This window comes from Schistocerca serialis, chromosome 12 (genome assembly GCF_023864345.2).
Source record: "Schistocerca serialis cubense isolate TAMUIC-IGC-003099 chromosome 12, iqSchSeri2.2, whole genome shotgun sequence".
NCBI lineage: Eukaryota > Metazoa > Arthropoda > Insecta > Orthoptera > Acrididae > Schistocerca > Schistocerca serialis.
Window position 1 is genome coordinate 78,506,514 of NC_064649.1, and position 12,482 is coordinate 78,518,995.

The 12,482-nt window shown below is 41.1% G+C and overlaps 1 protein-coding gene across 1 annotated transcript in view; it reads right to left on the minus strand.

Moving 5' to 3' along the window:
• LOC126428434 (WD repeat-containing protein 61) overlaps positions 1–12,482 on the minus strand; it is a 42,809-nt gene that overhangs the window by 16,661 nt on the left and 13,666 nt on the right. Inside the window, exon 6 of the mRNA XM_050090359.1 lies at positions 8,048–8,141. Coding sequence (XP_049946316.1) covers positions 8,048–8,141 — 94 coding nt within the window. The remainder of the gene's footprint in view (positions 1–8,047; positions 8,142–12,482) is intronic.

The window sequence follows — 12,482 nt, forward strand, 5'->3', positions numbered from 1 at the left end:
GGAGTGAGACAGGGTTGTAGCCTGTCCCCGATGTTATTCAATCTGTATATTGAGCAAGAAGTAAAGGAAACAAAAGAAAAATTCGGAGTAGGTATTAAAGTCCATGGAGAAGGAATAAAAACATTGATGTTTGCCAATGACATTGTAATTCTGCCAGAGACAGCAAAGGACTTGAAAGAGCAGTTGAACGGAATGGACAGTGTCTTGAAAGGAGGATGTAAGATGAACATCAACAAAAGCAAAACGAGGATAATGGAATGTAGTCGAATTAAGTCGGGTGATGCTGCGGGAAATAGATTAGGAAATGAGACACTTAAAGTAATAAAGGAGTTTTGCTATTTGGGGAGCAAAATAACTGATGATGGTCGAAGTAGAGAGGATATAAAATGTAGACTGGCAATGGCAAGGAAAGCGTTCCTGAAGAAGTGAAATGTGTTAACATCGAGTATAGATTTAAGTGTCAGGAAGTTGTGTCTGAAAGTATTTGTATGGAGTGTAGCCATGTATGGAAGTGAAACATGGACAATAAATAGTTTGGACAAGAAGAGAATAGAAGCTTTCGAAATGTGGTGCTACAGAAAAATGCTGAAGATTAGATGGGTAGATCACGTAACTAATGAGGAAGTATTGAACAGAATTGGGGAGAAGAGGAGTTTGTGGCACAACTTGACAAGAAGAAGGGACCGGTTGGTAGGACATGTTCTGAGGCATCGAGGGATCACAAATTTAGCATTGGAGGGCAGCGTGGAGGGTAAAAATCGTAGAGGGAGACCAAGAGATGAATACACTAAGCAGATTCAGAAGGATGTAGGTTGCAATAAGTACTGGGAGATGATGAAGCTTGCACAGGATAGAATAGCAAGGAGAGCTGCATCAAACCATCTCTCAGGACTGAAGACAACAACAACAACAACAACAACAACAACAACAACAACAACAACAATGCAGTATCACTTGATAGAATACATCAAAATAGTACAAGAATATCAAATATGGTGCACATAAAATACTGGAAGGTCCTAGGTAGAATACAAATTGTGGATGGAGTAGCTGTAGCACTGAACAATTCACAGGCATAAAAACAAGATAGAAATCGATCAGCTAATGCAGACTTTCACAACCTGTATTTGCATTCTTGATTAATTATCTTTCATGGGCATTAGGCCACGGTCCGAAGCACAGTTCTGTGCTGATTACCTCGGACCACGGCCTGATGACCAGAAAACAAAATTCACTGAAGATTGAAATTGTAGCTACATTTTCAGACAATGTTAATTTATTCATGTTCATGGCAGTTGAGCTCTGTGGCTTCAGACTGAATTACAGAATTTTGAATGCTGCAGCTGCTCTGTGCAAAACAACAAATTATTTTGTAACAGAACAAAAGTGCACCTATCTATTAATAAAACATAATTATACAATTTGGGAAACTAATTGTTAGGGCAGCTGCAACATGCAAAATTTAGTTAATAAAAGAGTTGTTCTGATAAATATACAGGGTGTTCCAGATTTGTTGCAACAAACTTAGAGTGGATGTAGAGGGTGTCTTGTAGAACAAATTGAGAATAGGAACTAGTGTCCAGAACCATCATCTAATGACACTACAGAGTGGCTAAGTTCTAGGCTTTAGCACCTGGCACTAGGCCACCCTTCAGCAGCGAACGTGACTTTGTATGCAGACAGATCACAAGTGGAACATCTTACAATGTTGTTATTCAGTGATCATGGCTGACTGCAACAAATGCCAATGGAGAAGATGGAGCTAGCTGCTACATAGAGAAGTCTTGTGTCTCACTGATGCAATGCTCTGTTGCTTTGGTGGAGGACAGCTTTGGATATGGGTTTCCATCTGCAGTTTATTTTTCTCCTGTATACTGAAAAAAACTGGATATTTTAGAGGGTTCAACAAGAAAGATAAACTGTGAATGGAAACCTGTGCCCGACGCCATGATCCACCAAGGTAAATAGCATCACACTCATACGAAACAAGGCCTTTCTACCCAACAGCTAGTCATCGCAATCAGTTCAGATTACCGAATAACTAACAACATTGCGAGATGTTCCACCTAAGGCCCATTTCGTCAGCGTACAAAGTCATATTTGCTGGCAAAGGGAGGCCTAGCTGCAGGCACCACCACCTGTAACTTTGATGCTCTATGGCACCGTTAGATGATTTCTTCGGTCACAGGTTACTATCTTCAATTTGTTCCTCAAGATACCCTCTACAACAGCTCGAAGTTTGTCACAAAATTTTTGGGACATCCTGTATAAATGTATTACACCAACTGGAGATGGGTGGGAGTCTGAAACATCTCGGCTCAAATAAAGCTATACAAAAAGTGGCCAGACGGTGTTATTTTGTCATGTAATTTCAGAAAATCTTTCATAGAGTTAACTAATAAAACCACATATAAGCAAACGTGGTTACATTGGCCAGGGCAGGTGAACTGCTCTGGTTAGTGAGAGGAGTAACAACAAGGGGAGGGGAAGGGAGGAGAAAGTACTTCAAGGCTTGCCTTACAGTTTGAAGAGAGCAAAATCAATCATTACACAAACTGGCAGCCAGTGTGGGGCCTATTAAAGTAACCACTATGATAGTACACAGTATTTAGTTTGCATCCAATGCAGAGTTGTGCACATACGTGAAAGACTGCCAAATGTTAATCACACAATGGTAGCTTAGCTTACGAGTTTTTATCCTCCTTCGGAGCACACAAACGTAGACTGAATTCTAACAAGGACTTTCCAGTATCGCATAAAATTGTACACACTAAACTTCTAAAAGTAAGATTAATAACAAGAACTATACTATGAGGAAACTTTAGCTTACTGGAATAGATACATTTATGAAAATAACAATATTATGAAAAGGAAAGTTGCTACTCATCACACAGCAGAGATGCTGAGTCACAAATAGGCGCAACAAAAAGACTGTCACAAATAAGCTTTCGGCCAACAAGGCCTTTGTCAGAAATAGACAGACAGACACACAAACACCCTCCATCATGCAAACATACATGTGAATTGCGTATGCATGACGCGTGTGCGTGTATCTCTCTGACAAAGGCCTTGTTGGCTGAAAGCTTATTTGTGATAGTCTTTTTGTTGGGCCTCTCTGCGACTCAGTGTCCACTATATGGTGAGTAGCAACTTTTCATAATATTGAACATTCCATCCTGGATTTTCCATTGTTTTATGAAAATAAATGTGATGCCAGAATTAAGGTCTTTGTATAGGAACACAGATGTATGCTAGAAGCAGCGGACTTATTATACAATGTCACTACAAGAGGAAGTCAAATGAAAACCTTTTTTTATTAAAAAAAAAAAAAAAATAGTGAATACACAGCATTATTTTATCAACATAGTCACTTTCATTCTCAACATTATTTTGAAGAGTTTTGCAATTTTCCCAATGAAAATAAAGTGTTTCCAGTTTAATGTGTTCTATCACCTCTGTAGCTTGTGGATTACTGCCTAAGAAACCACTTCCACATGTCTCTGAAGCAACTCATGTAAAGCCCAGAGAACATACTCATCAATAGCGCAGTTTAACTCATGATTCCTCTTCGAGTAGGTCAAATAAGTGGAAACTGCTGATGGTCAGACTGGTAAGTGTGTTTGTATTTCAGAACACAAGCTCCTTAATGTCAATTGTTGCACAGACAGTATGTTGACATGCATTGTCATGCTGCAAAATGACACTAGTAGAAAGTAAAACCCTGTCACCTCAATATGATTGCAAAATACTAATTGTTAGACAATAAAATGGTACACCAATGACAGGATTCCTCTTAGAAATGTGGTGCTCCAGCACTGTTTGCCCAAACTGACATAGCACAAAATTCCCACCAGAAAAATGTATTTCACAATTCCTAAGTTCCAGTAAAGAACCTCCTGGACAAATTGCAACAAAAATATGCAAAAAAAGGCCAGGTTTAGCAAGGAAGAAAGTCATCTTTCATCAAGACAATGTGTGGCCGCACACATGTGCCGTCGCCATGGCAAAATTACACCAAATAAGGTATGAATTGTTGCCCCACCTACCTTATTCACCTGCTACGACCCTGTCAGACTTCCATCTCTTCCCAAAACTGAAAAATTTTATTGGTGACCAAAAATTCACTGTGAACGAAGAATTGATAGCCGGAGTTGACAACTATTTTGCATGCCTGGAGGACACTTCATTTTCGAGATGGGATCAAGGCCCTGGAACATCGTTGGACCAAGTGAATTAATCTACAAGGAGACTACATTGAAAAATAAAAAAAGTTTCAGTGATGGAAGTACTTTTTTTCTATTCCGTTCCAAGAACTTTTCAAATCACCCTCATACATAACCAAAGAGGTGAGAAAACTGTTCAGAATAGCATGGGCATGTGATGAAATTATGGGGCGAACAAGGGCTGCAAAACATACATTGTTGGGAACCTCCATACAAGAGAACGAGAGGAAGACCTTGTGTAGAACGAAAAATTCTAGTGTAAGAGGAAATGCAATAAAGTAAACTGAACAAGAAATTGATACAAGGATCAAGAGGTAAGAGTACATGGTTATGAAAAACATCCCAAAGAGCTATAAACAACTCTGAAATATATGAACAACCAACAGTATTATGCGGTCTGCAACTAATTTTACTTTACAGACAAGAGCATCTTCAGACATTTGTCGCCCTGATGCTTTACTGACAATGGCACTGAGCGGCAGTTTGAAAATTACATGCTGCCATCAGAGCAATGAATACCTGAGTTGCTCTTACCTGTTCAGTAAAACAAGTAATAAACAAATAATATATGGCCTGTGGCAGTGTAACTGTACCTTTATTCCTCATGGTCGCTGTGTTTCCTGCGGGTAATACTGGTGTTTGCATATAGACTTTATTCTACGGCTACACTGCGCATGACATAAATTCTCAATTCACTTCATAAGAATCCCTAAATGAGTTTAAGCCAGTTGCATGAATTACACTACAATATAGTTGGTAACTGGAGCATTTTCACTTCAATAAAAATGCTGTCAACAGTTGTGGAAGAACTCTGGTACTTTATAGCATTTCAAGTAGGGGCAACTCCTGTCAACAGTTGTGGAAGAACTCTGGTACTTTATAGCATTTCAAGTAGGGGCAACTCCACCACTTCCACATGGGCAAGACAAAAGTAATGCCATGTACCAAAATGAGTATGTGTTCTTCTGTATGTCCAGCTGTGTTCACAGATTCACTTTTTTCTGTACTATTTTTTAATGACCAAACACAGGTCATGCACCTTTATGTTTGCACAGCTCAATGACTGCTCTACTAAATTTTAGGTGTGGAACCATATAAATTTTCTTCGTCCTCCTCCTTGTAATAAATCATACACCCATCTTCAGACTGAGCTAATTGTTTTTAGTGGAGGATTTTGAGAAAAAGGCACTGGAATCCACTAGCTTAAAGCCCACAGTGTTTTGGAGATATGTTGACGACATGTTCGTATAGTGTGCCCCAAGGTGATGATAAACAACAAGAATTTTTAAACCACCTGATTTCCGTCTATGGACAAATCCAGTCTCTACAATGGAAACTGAAAAGGAGTGATGCCTCTGATTTTTGAATGTCTTGAGTTTGGCACAAAGAGAATGGTACTTTGGGACCCAGTATAACGGAAACTGGACACATACAGACATATACAAGTATTTATGTGTAAATAATTTCCACCATTCTTCCCGGATGATTAGTGTTCTCAGAACTTAGGTTCACAGAGCACATATTATTGCTGATGAGAGCAGTCTGCAGGATAAGCTTCTACACTTAAAGAGAATTTTTGAAGCCAATGCGTAATCTCCACACAGATACCTAAAGCACTACAAATTAAATCATAGGTGGTCACAAGGATTGCAGAAAAAGATATGAAAAGATTTAAATCCACGGTTTTCCTTCCACTTATGGGAAGCCAATAGCCAAAAAGCACAGCAAGCACAAAGTAAAAGTGATTTTTCATCCTTTCCCGAAGAAAGCACCACTCTAGGGTTCCATTAGAGATGATCTGATGCTTCAGGAGGCAAAAGTTTACAAGATCCCCTATGAATGTGGTCATTCATACGTCGGACAGATGCCTCTTACAGTCCATGAAAGATGTACAGGACACTGAAGGTATACAGGTTCATGCAGATCTCACAGCCCAATAAAGCTGCTGTGGCAGAGAATTGCATTGACTCTGGTCACTTTGTTACACGAAAATGCTGAATTTTAGCATCTACTTTATCGTTTTGGGACTCAGTGGTCAAAGAAGCAATAGAAATTCACTTGTTACAGAATTTAATTAAAAGAAAGAGTGGCTTCAGCATTGATAATTTATAGAACCCGGCACTTTCTGCAACAAACTTACAAACACATCACAGTGCAGCTCACAGTGATACGTCAACATTCCAGTGCAGACTGACCGCACAGCCACAGATCTAAATGATGCACATTTTACTTTTTTACCATCTATCAATGTCTCTGGCAGCTGTGTATCTGTGGACGGATATGCAGAGGTGCGGTCTGCATTATGAAGGATGGAGCAAGTGCTGGAGTGTGTCTTTTGGTTCACTCTGGAGATGGCTCAAATATTGGGAGAAAAACAAGAAGAAGAATTTACACACTAGTGACACTATTAGTTGATTATACCCTTTGATATTTTCTGACACTCTTCCCTCTCCCCTTTCCCTTTCCTTTCTCCTCTTGCCACCTAAGTGCCTGAGCTGATGGCCCATGAACCACATCCCTCTTAGAACAACCACGTAACAGGCGAGATGGCTGGTAACACTGACAAGGGAACCTCCCCATCGCGCCCCCCTCAGATTTAGTTATAAGTTGGCACAGTGGATAGGTCTTGAAAAACTGAACACAGATCAATCGAGAAAACAGGAAGAAGTTGTGTGAAACTATGAAAAAATAAGCAAAATATGCAAACTGAGTAGTCCATGTGCAAGATAGGGAACAACAAGGAAAGAGCAAGGTCAGGATTGCCATGGTCCTGTGGTTAGCATGAACAGCTACAGAACAAGAGGTCCTTGGTTCAAGCCTTCCCTTGGATGAAAATTTTAACTTTTTATTTTCAGTTTATGTGACAAACACTTATGTTTTCATCACTTTTTTGGGAGTGATTATCACATCCACAAGACAACCTAAATCGGGCAAGGTAGAAGAATCTTTTTACCCATTCGCCAAGTGTACAAGTTAGGTGGGTCGACAACATATTCCTGTCATGTGACGCACATGCCGTCACCAGTGTCGTATAGAATATATCAGACGTGTTTTCCTGTGGAGGAATCGGTTGACCTATTACCTTGCGATCAAATGTTTTCAGTTCCCATTGGAGAGGCACGTCCTTTCGTCGACTAATCGCACGGTTTTGCGGTGCGATCGCAAAACACAGACACTAAATTTATTACAGTGAACAGAGACGTCAATGAAACGAACGGACAGATCGTAACTTTGCGAAAATAAAGAAAGTAAACTTTTCACCCGAGGGAAGACTTGAACCAAGGACCTCTCACTCCACAGCTGCTCACGCTAACCACGGGACCACGGTGCTGCTGAACTCACATTATACTTGATGTTGCCTATCTTGCACATGGACTAATCTGTTTGTATATTTCGCTTATTTTTTCATATTTCCACATAACTTCTTCCTGTTTTCTCGATTGATCTGTGCTTAGGTTTTTAAGGCCTATCCACTGTGCCAACTTATAACTAAATCTGAGGGGGGTGCGATGGGGAGGTTCCCTTGTGAGTACCAAATCCCTTAGCCTAGTTCTCAAGTTGCACCTTTTATCTTCATTTATCAGGTTCTCTGACAACTGCATTTGATAGATTATCCTGTCACAAATCCTCAGGAAGTGGAAAAATCTGTTCCAAATTCCATAGCAAGAACTAGGAGCCAGCATTCATTACACCATTTCCCACAACACTGCCAACATATGGTATACTAGCACGTTTTCAATTTTCACTTTACATTCCAGGTTTTCATTTGACTTACTCTTGCGTATACTAATCATTAATTTGCAGATATTCATCGTGGCACGTACACGTCATACAGCTTCATGTGACCGTCGTCCGATCCTGTCAGCAATAATTGGGAGTCTGGAGAGAAGCACAGGGAACGTATAGGCATAGCGTGACCTGTCGACATAAGAAATCACCAAATTTAATGTAATGAAAAGTTTCAAATGATCATACAGTCAGCAAAAAAGATTCAGCACATCAAGAAACCAAAAAGCACAATGTATTGACTGAATGTTCTCTCAAAATCTAACAAATCAGTAGTTTCAAAACAAATGACTGATTTAAAGAAAATTTTACAGGTAGCTTATGTTACATGTACTCCCTCACAGCACAGACAATGTTCATTTTAATTTACACTGAGGTGACTAAAGACTTCGGACAGCAATATGCACACATACAGGTGGCAGTAGTATCCCATACACAAGGTACAAAAGGGCAGCGCAATGGCGGAGCTCTCATTTGCACTCAGGTGATTTATGCAAAAAGGTCTCCAACGTGATTACAGTCATACAACGAGAACTAAAAGACTTAACACAGAATGGCAGTTTATGGGACACTCCATTTCGGAAACTGTTAGGGACTTCAGTATTCCAAGATCCAAAGTGTGCCGAGGACACAAAATTTCACACATTACTTCTCACCGTGGAACAACACAGTGGCCGATGGCCTTCACTTAACGACCGACAGCAGTGTTGTTTGAGTGCCAACTGACAAACTACACTGTGCAGAATAACCACAGAAATCAATGTGGGACAGACGATAAATGTATTCGATAGGACAGTGCAGCAAAATGTGGCGATAATGGTCTGCGCCAGCAGATGATCTACGAGAGTGCATTTTCTAACAGCACAACACTGCCTGCCTGGGCTTGTGACCATATTTGTTGGATACTAGATGACTGGTAAACAAGTGGTCAGGTCAGATGAGTCCTGACTTCACTTGGTAAGAGCTGATGGTACAGATTGAGTGTGGGGCAGGCTGCACAAAGCTGAGGACCCAATTTGTTAACAAGGCAGTACGCAAGCTGGCAGCGGCTCCACAATCGCGTGTGTTGTGTTTACACGGAACAGACTGGGCCCTCTGGTGCAACTGAACTGATCATTGAATGGAAATGGTGATGTTCAGCTACTTGGAGACCATCTGCAGCCATTAACAGACTTCACGTTTCCAAACAACTAATGAATTTCTATGGATGAAAATGCACTGCGTCACTAGCCCACAACTATTCACAGTTGGTTTGAAGAACATTCTAAACAATTTGAGTGAATGATTTGATCACCCAGATCACCCAACAGGAATACCATTGAACTTTCATTGGACATAATTGAGAGGACACTTTATGCACAAAATCGTACACTAGCAACAATATCACAATTATGGATGGCTATACACGCAGCATGGCTCAATGTTTATGCAAGAGACTTCCAACAATTTGTTGAGTCTATGCCACATCGAGTTGCTACACAATGTCAGGCAAAAGGAGGTCCGGTCCCCGAGCAACATAATATGACTGAAAAATTCAAGAGGTTTGTACTTCATGAGGGTACAGATATGTTGGTCATTATTTTAGGGGTTTTGTGAAACACCTGTATCCTTAGCCCTTCGACTGCTACTGTACAACACACAAAATGCATTTAAGATGACGATCCAGAAAGCAATCTTACAATATTTAGTCATCAGGACATTTAATAAAATCTACAAAATAGCAACCTGGCCTCTAGTGAGAAAGCAACACTATTAATCCACGTTTCCACAGGCACGAATTTCTTACACACGCATTCCCTACCACTATTCTTACATACATCTTAATGTTTTCAGATGCTGAAATTGAAAATGCTACTTACGCAAAGTATTTGTATGGAGTGTAGCCATGTATGGAAGTGAAACATGGACGGTAAATAGTTTGGACAAGAAGAGAATAGAAGCTTTCGAAATGTGGTGCTACAGAAGAATGCTGAAGATTAGATGGGTAGATCACATAACTAATGAGGAAGTATTGAATAGGATTGGGGAGAAGAGAAGTTTGTGGCACAACTTGACCAGTAGAAGGGATCGGTTGGTAGGACATGTTCTAAGGCATCAAGGGATCACCAATTTAGTATTGGAGGGCAGTGTGGAGGGTAAAAATCGTAGGGGGAGACCAAGAGATGAATACACTAAGCAGATTCAGAAGGATGTAGGTTGCAGTAGGTACTGGGAGATGAAGAAGCTTGCACAGGATAGAGTAGCATGGAGAGCTGCATCAAACCAGTCTCAGGACTGAAGGCCACCACAACAACAACAACAATTTAGGCAACTTTCAAGATGACGACAAGCAAAGGTTTTTATAAGAAGTCATGTGTTGAACAAAGCTTAACAGTAAGTTACAGGTGAAAGTAAGTTCTCCCTGTAGGGAAGTTAAATATGCTTGAACAGCTTTTAGTCCAAGAACTTAATCTGACATTGTCCAAGAAAAAAACAAACCCACAAATGTTGGATACAGAAAAAGATATATTGCAGAAATCGTTTGGGAGACATGCAGTGTGTTAATAAGTAAGCTACCTGCCAAGGAAAAAATCATTTTCATGACTGCAATGCATGTATCACACTCGGAAGACTTCTATTTCTAAGTTTTATTTTATGTCGTAGCGGCCCCTTATTGTTAGAGGGCCCACAGAACCCAGCAGCGCAGAGAGAAACATCGCCAGCGGACAGAAACAGCAACAGACTTTCCAAATAAACACAGAACTACTTCGCCAGACAACAAGTGACAGTGTTCGACCAATCGGAAATCATATGACTGTTGTAGCACTCCGCCAAACTGGCTTTATAAGCACGCCTCGACCGTCAGATCAGCAGTGTTTACCAACCACTAGGAACAGCTCCAGCCAGTACTTAACGCAGGCCCTAGCCTTGTATTCACTCGCCGTAGTCTTGTAGTAGTATGTTGTATTTTGTAGAGTAGTTTTGCTCAGTATTTTCTTTCATTGTCTTGTTTTCTTATCTGTTTTGCTACCACAGAGTTGTGGTTTTTTTTTTTTTTTTTCTTCTGCATTTAAAACTTAAGTGTATGCCAAGAAGGCATTTTTTTCTTTAATTGTAATAAAGTGTGTTCAAATCGACTGTTAGTTCTTTCATGATGACCACAGGACACTACAGTTATTGGCGACGAGGATAAAACTTTCATTTTTGAATGGAATGGCCTCCTCTGAGGAGCTTCTTCAGTCCTACAGCAGATTCAGGCAACGCTCATGCATTCAGAAATTTTTTCTGACTTGCCAGCATTGCAAGAAGTAGCCGATAGGGTTGATTCTATCGCAGGTAAATCGAACAGGATGCACGTGGCTCCACCCATGTTTCAGGCTTTCAATAGGGCTGTTGAACCATGGTCAAATTATGTCTAACGGTTGGAACAACATTTACTGGCGCATGGGATCCACGACAAAAATCAAAGTCGGGCTGCTTTTTGGGCAACAGTCGGTCTACAGGTATATCGTTTAATTCAACAGTTGAACCCTGAGCAGTCCCCTCGAGATCTCTCATTTACTCACATAAAGGGCTGCCTTTTTGAGTACTTTGATGCACAAATACATATCACCTCCAGCTGGCATACTTTCTTTTCTTGTCGGAAGTCTCCAGGTCAGACTTATCGGGAATGGATTATGACACTCCAGGGTCCCTCTCACAATTGTAAATTCTGGTGCAACAACATCGCCTGCAAGCAGTCTTATCCCTCTTCATTGAGTCACGATATGGTGGTGTTTCACGCACCCGACAAGGGTCTTTGAGCTGATATTTTGAAGTTACAAGATCCGTCCCTCAACACCTGTCTGCATATCATTCATGCGTTTGAACAGTCTCACCGGCAACAGCCGCCATGTCTGGAACCATATGTTTTCACAGCTCATCAGTTGCCTAGCGCTGAGTGGGAGGCTCATCAACCCGTTGGTCCACTCCGTGACAGGAAGTCTTTCACCCAGCTTCCATCCAGTCCAGACTGTTTCTGGACTCACCGACAGTCACGAGTGCCCCCACCGGCAAGCAAGATGCACGGCTTGCAGCCGAGCGGGACGTATCGCTGTGGTGTGCCAGGCTTCACAGAAACATCACGCCAACACCACCCTTTCTGTGCATGCACAAGCTTGTCATGAATCATCACCTCAGGACCTGGAAGCCTCGCATTCGACCAACGACCAAAGCCAAACTGTGCTTTACACATCTGTGACGATTTTAAGGTCACAGTCAATTTTCAGTCCGTCATTGATGCCTATCCAATCCCATTGCTGGATGACATACTCACACGTCTTGCGCGCTCGACTATTCTCGCCAAAATTGATTTGCGCGACACTTATTTGCAGTTGCTGTCTGACGAAGAATCGCAGCAGATCCTAGTCATCAACACCCTGTGTGACCTTTTCTGGTGCAACCGCCTCCTGTTTGGCATTGCCAGCGGCCCCGCCATTTTCCAACGTTATTCGG